We start from the raw sequence: 16075 nt of genomic DNA, 5'->3' as shown, positions 1-16075 counted from the left end.
TTTTAATTAACATTTTTATATAGGCCATATCCCATTTTGCTGGTTTGGAAGGCGAGAATAGTGATGTAGAAAAGAAAGGGGGTTGGTTCATCTGGACACATCGCAATACCAAAGTGTGACAGATGAGGCTTCATGGAGCTAAAGATGTCAGAGTCAAATCTTGATGGAAGACTCAGGCAGAAACTAGCCTTTCAGACTAAAGACAAAAGGACAGAAGCTCTGAGCTGTGAGTTCTGGGAAGAAACTGTGCATTTGAGGGTGGAGTTATAGTTGGGAATGAGAATTGACAGGAAAATTGGAGGTACCCTATGAAAGGATTTGAGTGCTAGGTAGGGAAGTTCAACGTTTGCAAAAGTCAACTAAGTATTTCAAGCATGGTCCTAGATGAATTATTCATTGATTAATCACTTTAGATTCATCACTCCTAGGAAAATGGGGGGAAGACCCAAGCCAGTCATGAGAGGGTTGTAAGGGCCAAGTGGACGGAGGACCAAGCTGTCCCCTGCAGGATGCTCCCCGTGATAGGTCTGGGTGTGGAACATGTATGCTAATGTGAGACTACATCCAGACTCGACTTTCTTTTCCTAGTGCTTTCCACTTGCTAGATGATGCCTGGTTGTCACAGTGAAACACAGGAAGGAATTTTTGGCCCACTTTGGTGTATGGCCAAGCCATGGAGGAACCCAAAACCAACTTAAGCTCCTCAGATTCAGTAGACCTAACCAGCATCTTAAATTTGTTAGTGGATGCATGGTTCTTTAGAGGCTGTTCACCATCCTGTCTTCTGCACTCTGGACAAGCTGATCTGGTTGAGGAGGTTAAGAACAAACCCCAGTTTGAATAAAATTAAATGAGGTCAGCAATGTGGGTTTGACATGAAGCCTTTGAAACACAGGCAATGTAAAGCGCAGCTATTTCTGATCCAGAGGAGACACATGCCAACATTGCCACCCCCACCTCCCCACCAAGCTTCCCCTTTGTAAACCTTCAGGAGTTAAGTTCTCCAGTTTTCCATTCCAAGAAGCTATTATTTGGACACAAAGTTTGTGCATTTTTTGGTCCTTTGTTGTTGTTTGGATGAATTGTTATGTGGCATGCAGCTTGTTGTGGTTGGACCCATCCCTAAACAAACAGCTGATTTTAAAAGCATTATTTTTTTCTGGTATTTAAAAAATACAAAAAATAGTAATCATTGAACTAAAAGAATATTCTAATGCCAATCACTGTTCCTTCAGCTGGAAATAGAAGCAGATACTAATTTCTCAGAAGCTGACCCATCTTCATAAACAAGAAGGTTACAAACACAGGTAAATCCAACCTTTGGAAGGTAGCCGTTCTCAGGAGAGTGTGCATTCAAATTATTTGCTTACTTCCTGAGTTTTATTACTTATTACATCTCCTATTACTCAAAATTGTCATCTCCCCATCTGAAGAGAGTTTTTCCCCTCAATGGGTCAGAGACTTGGTCACCCCAGTAGCTTCTCAGACTACAGACAGTTAGCCCATACTAGGGATATTGCGAAGAGTGAAATCAGAGATTCCCAAAAGGAATATTGAAACTTAGTTAAGGGTGACAAACTATTTTGTTACCAGAATTATATACTGAAAACCCAGTCTGATAAATTGGCATGGGGCAATAGAAAAGGCATTGTATTCAAGAACCAGTGTTCTAGTCTTGTCTCTACTAGAGGTGTTCTCTAAAGGCAAATCACTTCAATTCTGTAAACCTCAGCTTTGCCATATATGAAATGAAATAATTGCTTTCAGCTCCAAGATCATCATCATTGTCATAGGCCATTTACTGATCACCTGTTATGTCCTGAGTGCTTCATCTACATTTACCACTAGGCTGTAAGTCCCATGGGGTGAAGGTCATGGATGATTTATTTACTATTCTGTACCTACAGTTTATCACAGTACCTAGCACATAGAAGCAATTAAGCAAAAATTTTTGGTGATTATACAATTGCATGTATTGTTAAGTGATGTGGGCATGATAGTAAATATTCAATCCTTCAGTCGTTATTCATGAAGAAAACAAGGTCTAGAAATTCTAAGTAATTTCCCCAAAGTCCATAAATAATAAATGGCACACCTGCCAAACAAAATCAGGTCTTACACTTCACTGCCTCTAGAAGTGTGAAAATCACAGGTTTTCCTGTTCAGAAAAATCTTCAAAGCCTCCCTATTTCTAAACAGTAAAATTTAAATACCTCGACATGGCATTGCAATTCTTCTTTAGTCTGGCCTCAGATCAGCTTTTCAGTTCATCAGTTCTAGGACCCATCATTCGCCTTTAGCTCTAACCTTGACAGGTTCCTCATAGACACATATATTGATTGAGGCTCATCCATTGTTCATACTTTCCCTTTCAAATGCCCAAATTCTTTTCTTCCTCCAAGATGCTGCCCCAAACCATCTTCTTGGGAAGCCTTTCCCTGTTTTCCCAAATAGTATTGATTCCACCCACAAGGGAGGAGCCCAGTCTGATTCATTGTATCCATAGTACAAGCCCAGACACAGAACAGATACTGAGTAAATAAATATTGGTTACGTGAATTGGTTCTCTTCTGCAGTTCTCATTGAAAGGTTAGAAGCTATCTTAGCTGGGGATAATAACAGCCCACACTCCTAAATCTCCAGAAAGTTTTGATGCCTCTTATTTGTTACCCATTCATTGCTGAAATAATTTCAAAAAGATTACTGGATTCTTAGTCCCAGTGGGGCATTATGGATATGTTTGCAAGACAACCACTGTGTGTGTGTGGGGGGGGTTGTTTTAGAATAACTGCAGTCAATCCCAAAGTTTGAAGCCATTTGATAGTGAAGCTAATAAACTTTTAGACAAAAATATGTCATTAAACTGAGGGAAGATAACTCTGATGAAATCTGGTTTGCAGTACTCTCATGGTATGGACAGTAGTCACATCACACAAGAGTATGCTTAGTTTAGAACATGCAGAAACTGGTAATAATGTATTTAATTATGAGGCATTCATTGGTTTTCATCTGTCATTCATCTGCTCATATATTCCTCAGCCATTTGTCAGGTACCCCCTTCACTCTAGGTACTATGCTATGAGTTGGGAATACAGATATGAGAGTCAGCAATTTTGTACCCAGAGATACTCCCTGCCTGCTGGGACAGGGCTGAAAGAAGGTCTTGTTCATAGACAGATTGACAAAAGCTGGATGGGGGCGGGGTGGAATCTGGGAATTGTAAGAGGGAGCACAGAGGAAGGTCCTCTAATCCAGCCAGGATGGGAGTCTGTGGAAGAGAAGGGAGGATGGACCCACCATGTTGGAGGAGACACTTTTAGTCACATCTGAAGAACTGGCAGGAATTAGTAAAGGAAAAATGAGAACTACATCCCAGGCAGAGGAAAGAACACTTGTGAGAGCATGGCAGAATGATGGGAAGTGTGCTGGTTTAGAAAACTGCAGGACAGATCAGTTGTGGAGGGTCTTGTATGCCAAGCTAAAGAAAAGGATCTCCTCCATAAACAGAGGGATCTGTCAAAGCATTATATGTGAAGCATGGTATGGGCAGATATGTATTTGGGGTAGACTAATGATAGCCCAAATCTGCTAAATTATCCCACTCTCCTGAAGAATACACATTATCTCTGGTCTTGTTTGAAGAACACAGTGGCTTACGTTCATTTTTTCAGTGGCCAATAGCTTGTGACTGTCTGGTCTTCAAGATTCTTGATGTGAGGTCTAGTGGAAATCATCCTAAGATCTTGTACTCAGCTGACATGAGCAATTTAAGTCCATTCTCCCTTTTCCAGTAATGGACTCTTTAGCTATTTTATTCATTCACCCCAAGAATTCTAGTGGTGTTGCTAATTCACAATGCGTCTAATCAAGCTAAGTTAATTAGTGTCCCCCAGTTGGGTTGAACTAGTTCCACTGTAAGTAAATATATTCAAGATTACCTGGTAATCATGGACAGATTTAGAGGCTTCAATCCAGGGTTTCTGGCTTTAAGGACAAGAACACTTGACAATAGCCTAAAACCCAGCCTTTGCTTACATGCCAAGGTAAACTCATCTCATTTTCCTAAGACTTGGCTTCCACACTTTCAACCAGGGGCGGTAATCTCTGACTATCTCAAATAGTGTCCTTCAGACAAGCCTCAGGAATGCAGAAGCATGGCATTTCATCCTGATGCTCCAGACAGATGGGAATTGAAAATTAAGCCAATGAGAAGTGGCATCCTCTGTGTCTGTCCAGTTACAGAGAGTCCATCTGCCTCGGGCTCCTGGGGCTGACCGCATTTCTTCCAAAAGGAAAAAAAAAGTATCTAGCAAAGAAAAGCTCAACTGGGGATGACAGACTTGGCAATGCCTGCCCCCCCCCCCCACATAAAGTCCACTAGCTGGATAGAGCAGGTTTCTAAATGTGCCACTGCATGAAAAGGGGTGTCTGAGACAAGGAGGTCTCTTATGTCAGGGGAACGTGGGGTGATGTAGAGAAATCAGACTGTCCAGTGCAATCCTACTGTAAGCCAGTCACAGCTGCCATCTAATCTCTTTCTCTCTACCCTCAGACCCTGCCCAAAGAAGCTTCTCAAAGGGTAAAGAGTCTAAACTATGCTGGACCAGGAGTATGTGCATTGGAAGTGCTGAATTTCATTCATTCATTTGTTCATTCATCCATTCAACAATTATTTGAGAGTCTAGTCGGCTTTCACATTACTCCATCCAGGGGATGCGTTATTATCAATGACACCTATCTACTACATGGAAGGCAGGTGGCAGGGTGGTCATTTGACCTTGGTATTGACTACAACCTGCTCAGCTACCAGCATAAAGTGTTCAAAAAGTACCAAGGAAATTTGTGTAATGAAAACAGGAAGGCCAGTTTTGTTTTATTGTGTTGTTGTTGCTGTCTTTGTTTTTCCTGGCCACACATTTTTATTCCATTCCTCGCTCTGTTCTCCACGGTGCTTGGGGCATGGGAGTAGAGCGGGAGAGAAAATTCCCCAGATGTAGACTGGCAGATGTAGCTGAAGGGCCCCCGGGACTCTAGTAGCAAGAGAAAATGAATAGCAGAGTCCAAGGATGTTATTTCAAAAAGTGGCTCATAGTAGCTATGTCAGCAGAACCTTGGGGGAGAAACCAGGCATATCTATTCTCTCTCTTTCTCTCTTTCTTTGACTCACTCACTCACTTTTTCTCACTCCTCCCACCACCTCCTATCTCTCTTTTAACTGTCCCTGTCTGCCTGCTTGGCTGTCTGTCTGTCTATCTATCTATCTATCTATCTATCTATCTATCTATCTATCATCTATCACATACCTAACTACCTTGCGACTTATTTACCTTCTGTGCCTACCCTCACCTCTCCACCATTCCCTGGTTCTTCTGAGTCCAAGCAGACAGAAATATTGAGGTCTTAAACATAATCAGGAAGAAGTTAGCCTTCATGAGAACTCAGCTGTAGCCCCCATTCCTGCCACTCTAAGGTCTTTTTGCTGAGGAAGTGAATGAAGTCATGTTGGAGAATAGATCTTATATGATATTATAATCTTACCCTACCTGTCTTCAGTCAAGCAACCCCACAATCTTCTCCTCAGAAGGAGGTGCTTTCATTATTCTGTGGAGATAGCATGGGGTGTGGAGCACATTTCTCTGCTGGGTATAAAAGGGCCAGGCTCTTACTTCTAACTCTTCGACCATGCCCCTCTGTGATCTGGAAGCAGACTCCTTACCGCCTGCGGCTCTCAGTTTCCCATTAGCAAAATGAGTGAAGATGCTGATGTTGTACCCGTCATCTCATGAGATCAGTGCAACAACACTGGGTAAACATCATTGTCCCCATTATTTTTTGGATGAGAAAATGAAGTTCAGAGAGGCTAGGTTACTTTATTTAAGTCCTATTTGTCTGATGCCAAATCCTGTGCTTTTTATAATTCCCTTTATTGAGTTTTGAAAGAGTAAAGTCTGGATTAATGGCTGGTCACTCTCAGATTGGGTCTAAGTTTTCTATATGTAAGTTGGCCACGTTCACCAAGAGGTTGGAGCTCCTGAGAAGTGCTGAGTCTGTATTCTCTCCATGCTTGCCTGCCAGGCATGCTACTGGTCACTGGAGTCCTCCGCTGGCTCAGGCTCATCCTTAAATAATTGAATTATAATGAATTGATTTATTCTGGCTCTTTTGATAGTATTTCGCTATGTAAACTGTTTGCTGAAATAAACAAGGGATTTTGGAGCTTGGAAGGGGCTCAACATTCTGCTGCCCCTGAATTCACGGACTCCTTTTGCTGATAGCATCCTAGAAATCCAAGTTTTAATTCTACTTGACCCTAGCTTTTCCTATTTGGGGGGAATGCTGAACGAAGTGTTTTCAGTGAGTATAGGTGATTCCATTCAGCCAGCTATAAATAAACTGACCCCTTAAAAGAACATTTTTTTCTCTTGACTGTTATTTTACAATGTACAAAGCATATTTACATCCACTTCCTATGAGAGTTCTGTGGCTATCCTGAGAGTTGTCTTGGCTGGGACAATCATTTCTATCTTTTTGTTTTAATTGAAGTATAATTAACATACAATGTTATTTTAGTTTCAGGGGCACAACATATCAATTCAACAATTCTGTACATTGCTCAATGCTAAGCATGATAAATGTAGTGGCCATCTGTCACCATACAACATTATTACAGTATTTAGGACAATTGTTTCTATATTACAGACAGGAAGCCAGAGGCTGAAGAGTGAAGCTAATTGTACAAAGTTCTCCAGCTGATATGAGGGGTAAAAGTCAATTCCTGATTGGAAATGGGGCTCCAGTCCATTATTTTGGAGTAAATAGGGGAAGGATGTCCTAGATCAAGCAGTATCCTTAGGGTGACCATATGCTCCGATTTGGCCAGGACAATATTCAGATTTTCCTAGGAAATGTGCCTATTGCCTGGACATCCCTGTCAGTCTCAAAGTATACTTGTTGGGATGATATTTATAAGTTCACCCAGAGACATGACATAGGGATTGGATTTTAAGAAGCTCAGTCTTTCAAAGGAGCTGCAGCATGTACATATAAAGACACAGATAGGTGTTAAGGTAGGGATCTTTATAAAATAGAGACCTACACAGAAAGGGGTATTTAGTTTTGCCTAGAGGTATTGGGAAAATAGCACAGACTACCTGACATTTGAGTTATTAAAGGATGGGCAGGGGGGTCTCCTTCAGATGGCTGCATTCTGATTTCTCCTTGTATTGTTCTGTGCTGAAATACCAAGCAATGCGTATAGGTCCTGCCTACTCAGAAAGTACCTGCCAGCTCTGTACGCTTCCATGATCTTTGTCCTTGTGGCAGAGAGTCACTGTAGCCAGCTGCAGCTTTAAGTTGTCCCAAGCAGAAATCTTTGCTGTGATTTGAATTACATGGGAGCTTGAGAACTCACTTGGCCTTGAACTTGAACTCCTACAGTATCCAACAAGCCCTGAGGAGCCTAGAGCAGTAGACAGCAAGGGTTCCTGGGGTCCCAGCACTCTAACCCCCTTATCTGATTGAGCCCAGAGGGGAAAAGGGATTTGTCTTAAGTAACAGAAAAGTTTAGTTACAGAGCTGAGACTGAAGCCAGTCCCTCTAGTGTATCACTTCACTCCTTATATGAAACCTAAATTCTCTTTGGAGTTCAGTAAAACCTCAGTTTGCCACTGTGAAGTTCTGTGGTGTCGGATAACGTACCCAGAACCTGGAAAGTGAAAGCTGGAATTTGACACCAGGATCTGGCATTAACACACCGTGTGACTTTGGGCAGTTTTTAAAGACACATGGATCTCAGTGTCCAGTTAACCTGGAAGACTAAAGTAATTAAAATAATAGTGCCTTTCTCACAAGGTTGCTGTGGGGCTCACTTGGGGTAATGAAGGTCGAAGTGTTTGTGAATATGTGTGTGTGTGTGTTAAAACATATATAATACAAGATCTACCCTCTAAATTTGTAAGCATACCTACACTTAATATAACCATAGGCACAATGTTAGCTGTAAGTGCAAAGTTATACATCATCTCGTATAACTGCAACTTTATACTCATTGGACAGTAACTCTCAACCCTCAACCATTTCTCTCTCCCCCCATCCCCTGGCAACCACCATTTTATTCTGTCCTTCTATAAGTTTCACTACTTTATATCCTCATTTAAGTGGAATCATACAGTATTTGTCCTTCTGCGACTGGTTTATTTCACTTGGTATAACGTCCTTCAGGTTCATCCATGTTGTCACAAATAGCAGAACCTCCTTCATTTTTAAGGGTAAATAATATTCCCTCATGACTACTGATGATGGGCTTTACAGTGCTGAAGATTCTGCTGATCTGACCCCACAGCTGCAGATGACAGCTGAGACCAAAGAACGAATGTCCATTTGTTCTCTCCCTTCTCTGTCCATCTCCTACAGATGAACCCAGCCGGTGCTATTTCCATGATGGTGATGGAGTATGTGAGGAGTTTGAACAGAAAACTAGCATCAAGGACTGTGGGGTCTACACGCCACAGGGGTTCCTCGATCAGTGGGCGTCCAATGCTTCAGTATCACATCAGGACCAGCAGTGCCCAGGCTGGGTCATCATCGGCCAGCCAGCAGCCTCCCAGGTAAGGTCCTAGCCACGTGTGCTATTTCTCGCAGACATTCCGCATCTCTGCTCTGCCCCTCCGGGCTGCCTTTCTCAAACGTTGTGTCACTGGAGGTGACCACCTGACCGTCTCGCTAACCAAATGTAATCCCAAGGCCTCACGAGTGCGATTTGTCAGGGATGAGACATGGGATGGTTAAGTGCAGGGAACATCACAGTAGGGTAAAGCCTGTCGTCCTATTTCCCTACATTTTATAATTCTTATTTGGTTAAAGAATTCCATTTTAGATATGTCAGTGGAATTCAATTGAGCAAGACCAAATTTGGGGAGGAGTCCTACTTTTTTGGGGGCGGTCCCAAGTTGTGCTCGCCTTGAGGACTCACCTGTGAATTAACTCTATCACAATTTGCTGTGTGGCCTTAGACTAGTCTCCTGCTTCTCTGGGCCCCATTCCCCCCCTTTATTTGTTTGTTTGTTTCTTTGTTTTTTAAATGTTTATTTTTTGAGAGAGAGACAGCATGAGCAGGGGAGGGGCGGGGGAGAGGGACCACAATCCAAAGCAGGCTCTGTGCTGACAACAGCAAGCCCAATGTGGGGCTCAAACTCATGAAGTGTGAGACCATGACCTGAACTGAAGGCGGACACCAGCTGAGCCACCCAGGCACCCCTCCCGCCATCTTTAAATTAGAAGATAGTTGAGCTTGATGATCTCCAAGGACTTCTCCGTTCTAAAAAGCTGTGACTCAGTCCTTAGTCCCCTAATGCACTATTTATGTTCCAGGGTTCTTTCTCCAGGGGACTGCCAGTTTAGTTGAGGGAGCAAGAGGTTGGGGCCACCAGTGCTTGTGTGATTCTAGGGATGGCTGTGCTGTCCCCAGAGCCCCCTTTCCAATTATCCTGCTGAGCAAGCACCTGCCTTCTTCCGAGACTCCCATTTCCCCGAGACACGACTCAGTGCTTCCAACTGCCAGGCCGGGTGGCCATCTCAGAGGCCAGCCTGCCTCCTGGCCTTGCAGATGAGCTATTACTCCTACCATTCTTCTTTTATATGGCTTCCTTGACTCGGGGGTGTGGGTAGTAGGCCTGATTTCTAGATGAACCAGACATTTGACCTTCTTCTGGGACCCAGTGAAAACCACTGGATGAGGTACAGGATAAGTACACTTCATTTGCAAGTTGCAGTGTTTATTTGGCCATCTTTTCATTCATCTGTTTGCTTGTGTTTCTGTGCATTAGATTATTTATTCATCTGCATTTGTTTCTGACTGCCCTGAGGAGAGTCGAAAGAAATGTTGCATGGTGCCAGCCTGGTAAATGAATGACTCAAAGAATGAATGAATGGATGAATGGATGGATGGATGGACGGATGGATGTCTAGGGTTTATCTAGTGCCACCTCTGTACTTGCTGAATTCCTCTTTCGTTGCACCTGTCACCTTGAACCAGAATTACCTGTGTGCATGTCTGGCTCCCCCTAGGCTGTTCGTTCTTTGAGAATAGCTTTGAGTTGTATTCATTTTCATCCTCTCATCTTTGAGCACAGGATGTGTTTAATTGGCTATAGTTACATGCACACATGTGTGAGCATGGATGTGCACGTGGGCGCACACACACACACACACACACACACACACACACACACACACACACCTTGCTGCATGCAAATGAGTACCACAAAGAGAAAATGCCCAAGAATCCCCTCTCTGGGACATGGAAGGTCCTGCTTGGGGACAACAGGGCTGGCCAGCAATAGAGCCAGGAATTCCCAATTCAACACTAGCATCCAGTTCTAGAAATGTTTAAAAAACATCATTCAAACAAGGGAATTGACGCATTTGGAATCGCACATGAGCAAGAGCGGAGGTAGCAGCTGTGCTTCAGAACCAACCGAACGTTCTTGCTGCGAAAGTGAGAAAAAGGAGAGAAAGAATTGTCCAGCCCCAGCATTTGAAAGGAGACTTCGATGGGCAATTATTTCAGCCTTGTAAGGAGGGGCTGTCAGGAATTATGGTTGATTATCTCTTCCTAAACAAAAATCCAATTTTGAAAAATCATTATAAATACTAGCTCTTCGATCTACAAAGAGGAGATGAGGAAACAAAATCATCCTATTGAATTATTCATTGTAACCAATTTTATTTTAATGAAATCGACTAGGTTCCATTACTCTGGGCTTGGACATAATCTTTGTTACAAGGAGACTTCAGCTGTAACTAAATTTGCCATAATGAGATCAGCTCACTGGAGAATACGGGGTCAGGGGAGGGGATGTGTCGCACAGGCTGGGTGCAGGGCCAGGCAGGCAGCCTGGAGGGCGTCAGAACAAAAATCTTCTGAATTTCCCAACTAGAAGCAAATGCCTAGAAGTCGCTCATACCCGGCCCCTGTCCTGCACACACATGCACATGCACACACACACCTATGCAGAGCCTTGGTGATTCTGCGTAAGGCTCTCCCTGGGGTATAAAGTAGCTCCCTCTGACAACAGAAAAGAGGGGAAGTATAACCATGGCCTTCATTACCCTGTGCAGTGATTAGAGGAGGCTGGTAGTTAATTTTCACCCTGTCAGGGCTTCCAGTGAAGAGGCTGATGGCTTGAGAGAAGGAGAGAAGGCAGTTCCAGAGAGATTCTTAAGGTCCACCAGGTGCCCCTCACCTCCCCCCAGTACACTTATACTTTGTCCTCTTTCTTCTTCCTCTTTCTTTTTCTGTTTCTCTACACACACACACACACACACACACACACACGCACACACATGACATTCCCCTGTAGGAGCTGGGTCTAGAGAGTGACTACTGGAACAGATAGAGGGGAGGGGGGGAGGGGGCAGTGGCCATTGAGGTCCACCAGCCACTGCGTTGGACCCTCCACAGCCAGTCCCCTATCTTGGAGGCACTGAGAGGTGGAGTGGCTTCCCCAGTGCCACACAGCCTAGACGTAGAGAATCTAAGGTTAGGATCTCGTTGAAGCCAGCAGTGAGATTGGGAATATGCAGTCACATCCCAAAGTTGGAGGTCAGTGGATACCTGGAAAATCCCCCTGAGGAAACAAGCAGAAAGAAAGCCAGGCAGATCCCATTGTTGGCACCACAGTGCAAACACCATGAAGTTCTTGGATTCTCCCCTAACAGACTCCTGAGCACTGCCCTTACTTTCAGTTTTGTAAAAGCCCTTTGCTTCTAATAATTTCCAGTCTCTCACGTCCATTCTCCTCCAACAAGATCCCCCAATTTCGTTAGGGCTAAGCTACTCCAGCCCGAACCTTGAGTCTCATAGCCAGACATGATCAGAGGCATCAAAACTTCCAGATGTGCAGAGTAGGCTGAATACCCTGTAATAAGAGACATTCTTTAGATATTTTGGTCATGCACCTTCCTGGCCCCACTGGAATTCAAGAAGTCCCTGAGACAGAACAAAAATGGAAATGGACCAAAAGAATCAAGTTCTCTCTCTTCGGGGAACCTCAGAAATGGTTTGGGTTAAGTGCTTGCAGAAATTTCGTCTTGTCCTAATTTTGTCTCCATGTTTTGCATTGCTCTGGTGCTTTTACACCATAGGCTGCCAAGATGAGGTGTAGATACCCCTTCATCCTGCTCCCCCCGCCCCATCCCCAGCACTTCTTACCACAGTCCATTTCCTCCTATCTAGACAGGCACACCTCCCTCCTTCTGCAAGGGCCTAAGGAGGAAATGGAAATAGTATCTGGACTGTTCAGTGCTCCCCAGGGATTACAGACCTTGAGTCAACCAACCAATTTATTTGGTTGATCCTTTGAGGGTAAAACTTAGACTAAGCATTTCCAGGGCAGTAGTTTTAGGGCCAAAATAAAGAAAACCTTTCTAAGAATGAGAATTATCCACAGGGGGATGGAGTGCCTTGTGATATAGTAGGCTCGCCATCGTAAGGCATTCAGACTGAGGTGGTGATTGAATGGGACATCCCTGCCTTGTAAGGCAGGTGAGACCCTAGACATCCCTCCTTCCTTTGTAATCCGTTCTCTGTCCACCCCATCAACCCATTATTGGGTATGTCAGTCCTTTGCCACTCTACCTTAGGTTGTTATCACCAGCCTCTGGGCATGTCCATAACACTTTGGGCCTTCCATTAAAATATAAATCATAATTTGTCATGTGTTACAATAATTTGTGTACTCATTTATTCATAGGCTCATGCAGAAGCACGTTTGAATCGTACATTGAGAAACATGAGTAGGTAAAGAGCATAGGGGTTAATGGGGTGAAGTGGAAATCATGTGGCTGTGGCTTTGCCCTCTTTGCCCCTCTTCTGACTTTTGGGAACCTTGAGCAGATAACTCCTCTGGGAGCTTCAGTTTCCTCTTCTGGAAAGAGGGAATGACAGCACCTACCTGGCAGATGTTAAGAGAGCAAATGCGGAGAGAACACCTAGCGGTGGATTTTTGTGTGTTTGTTTGTGTTTTTACACTTATTGGGTAGTGTAAATGTTAATGGTCTTGTACATATTAGGCTTCTCCTCCACACCCTCACTTAGAGACCACGTTGGCCCCCACAGTACAGAAGCTCGATCAACATTTAGTTGAGTTAGAATAGTTGTGTTGGTGAATGTTTCCTGTATCCTCAGGGCCACACCAGGCATTTTAAGAGAAATCCCAAAGAAGTGCTACCCTCAAAGAGCTCACAGTTTCATCAGTGGGATATGTCCTACTAGAAACAGCAGCCAGAGACCCAAGAGTGGGATTCAGAGGGAGTTTCCCTGAGGAGGAAACCACAGTGCTATCAGCTTTCTCAGCCAGCAGACAGACAGCCAGCATGTAGGGATGGGAGAAGTCCTTTGCCCACTTTCCGAAGGTCTTGGACAAATTATGAAAATAATACTTATCAGATTGATCCAGCTTCTGCATCAAATTCCTTGAATCCTACTGAAACTGAAAAATAGGAATCACTGTTTTCACTTAATAGATTCAGACAGTAAGGCTCAGAAGGTTGAGTGAGCAGCTTTGGGGCTCACTCTTGTAAGGGGCAGAACCAGGGGGCTGGCCACTGTGTTCAAAATAGGAGCTCAGGTGCAGGATGAGGCAGCTCCCACCTGCTTTTGTAAGAAGCTAGGAGAAACTGTGTCTTTTGCATCTTTTCATAGGTAGTAAGCATCCAAGGAACACCAAGAAAGTGGGAACTGCTACACCAGTACCCCAAATATCACCCCGCTGTTTCCTCCGTGCTGTGTAGATCTCCACCCGTAGGCACTCGTTCTTTTAGGTTCAGCATTGCCCTCTCCAGAAAGTCATTTAAATTACGTATGTGGAAATACGGGAGAACTATAGGACATGTTTTAAGTTGGCAACCCCAAAGTGTGAAAAAATCATTTTTCAGATCAGTGCCTAATGATTTCTGGGTTATAGGAGAAAAAAGCACAAAGGAGAAAATTGTGGATGGAAGACGTACCTTGGCTCAATTTACAGGTTTGTCACAAGCCATGTGCTGTCCACAGGAAGCCCTGAGATGTCAGTGAGAGAATCACAAAATGTGTGCATTCCGCCAGGTCTGAGCCAGCAAGTAGAGGCCATTTCTCTGTGTCTTCCTCCTCCTTGCATCCAGAGGAAGAAATCGGATGCCCAGCTGGTTCTCTGGACACAAGGGAGAGAAATCTCCACAAGCACTTACGACACAGTGTAGGGAGTGCGGAGGGTCAGGGGAGGGAGGTGGAGACAGACATCCAAAAAAAAAAAAAAAGTCAATAAGAAATAAAGGGGAAGTTGAGAGATGAGCTTATGGGGTGTGTACGGACATCCTTCAGATGCTTGAAATTTAGACTTTATCCTAAGTGCAGAGGGGAGCTCTTTAGAGATTATAAGCAGGGGGCTAACGGAATCCGATGTCCATTTGAGGAAGAGGAGAGGCGTCTATTGAACACCTCCTGTAATGCAGAGCCTGCCCTGGGGGTTTAAAGCACGTTATAAAACTGAGGGGTTTCACTTCTCTCTAAATGAAGAGACTGAGTCTCAGGGAGATGAACCACCTCACTGATGGCACTCTTCTTTCTGCCTTTTCTTACGCCACACTGCTGGTATGTCATTGAAACAGCCTCCCTGGGAAATTTTGCATGGGCAAGCAATTCTCCAGCGCTTTTCAGATGATATGATTTGCAAAGGACAGAGAGAAATCTTGGACTCAACGCTCAGTGTTGAGGTCATTTCTAACAGCTTTCATTTTCTTGCACATACTTCACCAAAGTGTGCATCTCTTCTCACTGGTGAGATGGGACAACATCTGCCCATGGTGGAAGAAGGAAGACAGGCAGAAGGAACACACTGAAATGTCCGAGAAGATTCCAAACAGTTCTCCCAAATACCCACGGGATGTGCTTTCTCCTGATGGTTTATGAATAATTTTTCAAGAGCACATGTGTGAGTCATCTAAGGAGACAGAACACAAAGTCCCATGGCCTGTTATAGCCTGTCTCGTGGATGTAGGGCACCAAAATCCCTTCAGGGGAATAAGAAACAGCGCCTGCATCAGAAAGGAGTGCCTGAGCTGGTTGCTCTGACTGCCTGGAATTTATCATGGAAGCCTCAGCTTGGGAGGGACTTTAAATCTACAGAATTATTCAGGGTCCCAACAAAGGAGTCCACCACCAGACCCTCCTCCCAGCCCTCCCTTCTCTCCTCCTTCCTTCACCCATTCACTCTGTCGGTCTTTATTCAAACTTAGGAAATACCAGCTGTCCTGTTGACCCTGAAAAACTTGGAATGATAAGCTTTTTGAAGAAAAAAGATGAAAATTGGAATCAGGTCCACCTGGTTTCCAGCTCTGGGGCCACCACTTACCAACCCTGTCACTTTGGGCAAACCATTTCTTTCTGCTCCTACCCAACTTCCTATCCATAAAATAGCAGCAGTAATCCCTACCTGACAGGTGTTTGTCAAGGATGAAACACTTGATTCAGAAATGTGGTTTTTCCTTCTAATAGCAACTGAAAGATTTTCTAATGAAATGCTTCTTTCTGCCTATGAAGGTTTAGCAATTGAGGGATCCAGTTAGAAACAACTGAGTTTTATCATTGTTATTTATTTATTTATTTATTTATTTATTTATTTATTTATTTATTTTAAGGGCATACTCTTTCGGGCACAAACAGAGAGAGACTTTGAGAGTCTACTGGCCCTCATTTAATGAAGTTTTGACTTTGCTTAAACAGCTTCCCTAAACCTCTCCGTCTCCTGTGTGCTATGAAATGATTCTGTTCTTTGGATTGGATATCGGTATAATCTTACTGTGCACCTACTATGTCCAAAGGATCATTTTCAGCCGTGGGTTGAGGTTGAGACAAATCATTGAACCCTTAGCCTTTAAGTAGCATGCAGTGTCCAGTAAGGATGGGACAAGGATGCTGAAATTGGGAAGGGCAGAAGTTGGCAGAGTGCTGTGATACATAGACGATTAGAGTTGGCGTTGGCCTTAGAGGCCTTGGCAGGCACCGGACACGTTCTGACTGACCAGGAAGGTGCCACAT

At 43.9% G+C, this 16075-nt stretch overlaps 1 protein-coding gene across 2 annotated transcripts in view; it reads left to right on the top strand.

Annotated features, from left to right (window-relative positions):
• The window catches only part of PAPPA (pappalysin 1), a 244862-nt gene that overhangs the window by 135895 nt on the left and 92892 nt on the right, over positions 1–16075 (top strand). For both annotated transcript variants that reach the window (XR_009251453.1, XM_058694371.1), the window contains exon 10: positions 8413–8606. Coding sequence is in view for 1 of the 2 variants with exons in the window: in XM_058694371.1 (XP_058550354.1) it covers positions 8413–8606 (194 nt within the window). In the remaining variant the exon portion in view is untranslated. The remainder of the gene's footprint in view (positions 1–8412; positions 8607–16075) is intronic.

The sequence above is a fragment of the Neofelis nebulosa genome, chromosome 12 (genome assembly GCF_028018385.1).
Source record: "Neofelis nebulosa isolate mNeoNeb1 chromosome 12, mNeoNeb1.pri, whole genome shotgun sequence".
NCBI classification, from domain to species: Eukaryota; Metazoa; Chordata; class Mammalia; order Carnivora; family Felidae; genus Neofelis; species Neofelis nebulosa.
This window is presented reverse-complemented; position numbering and strand designations above follow the sequence as displayed.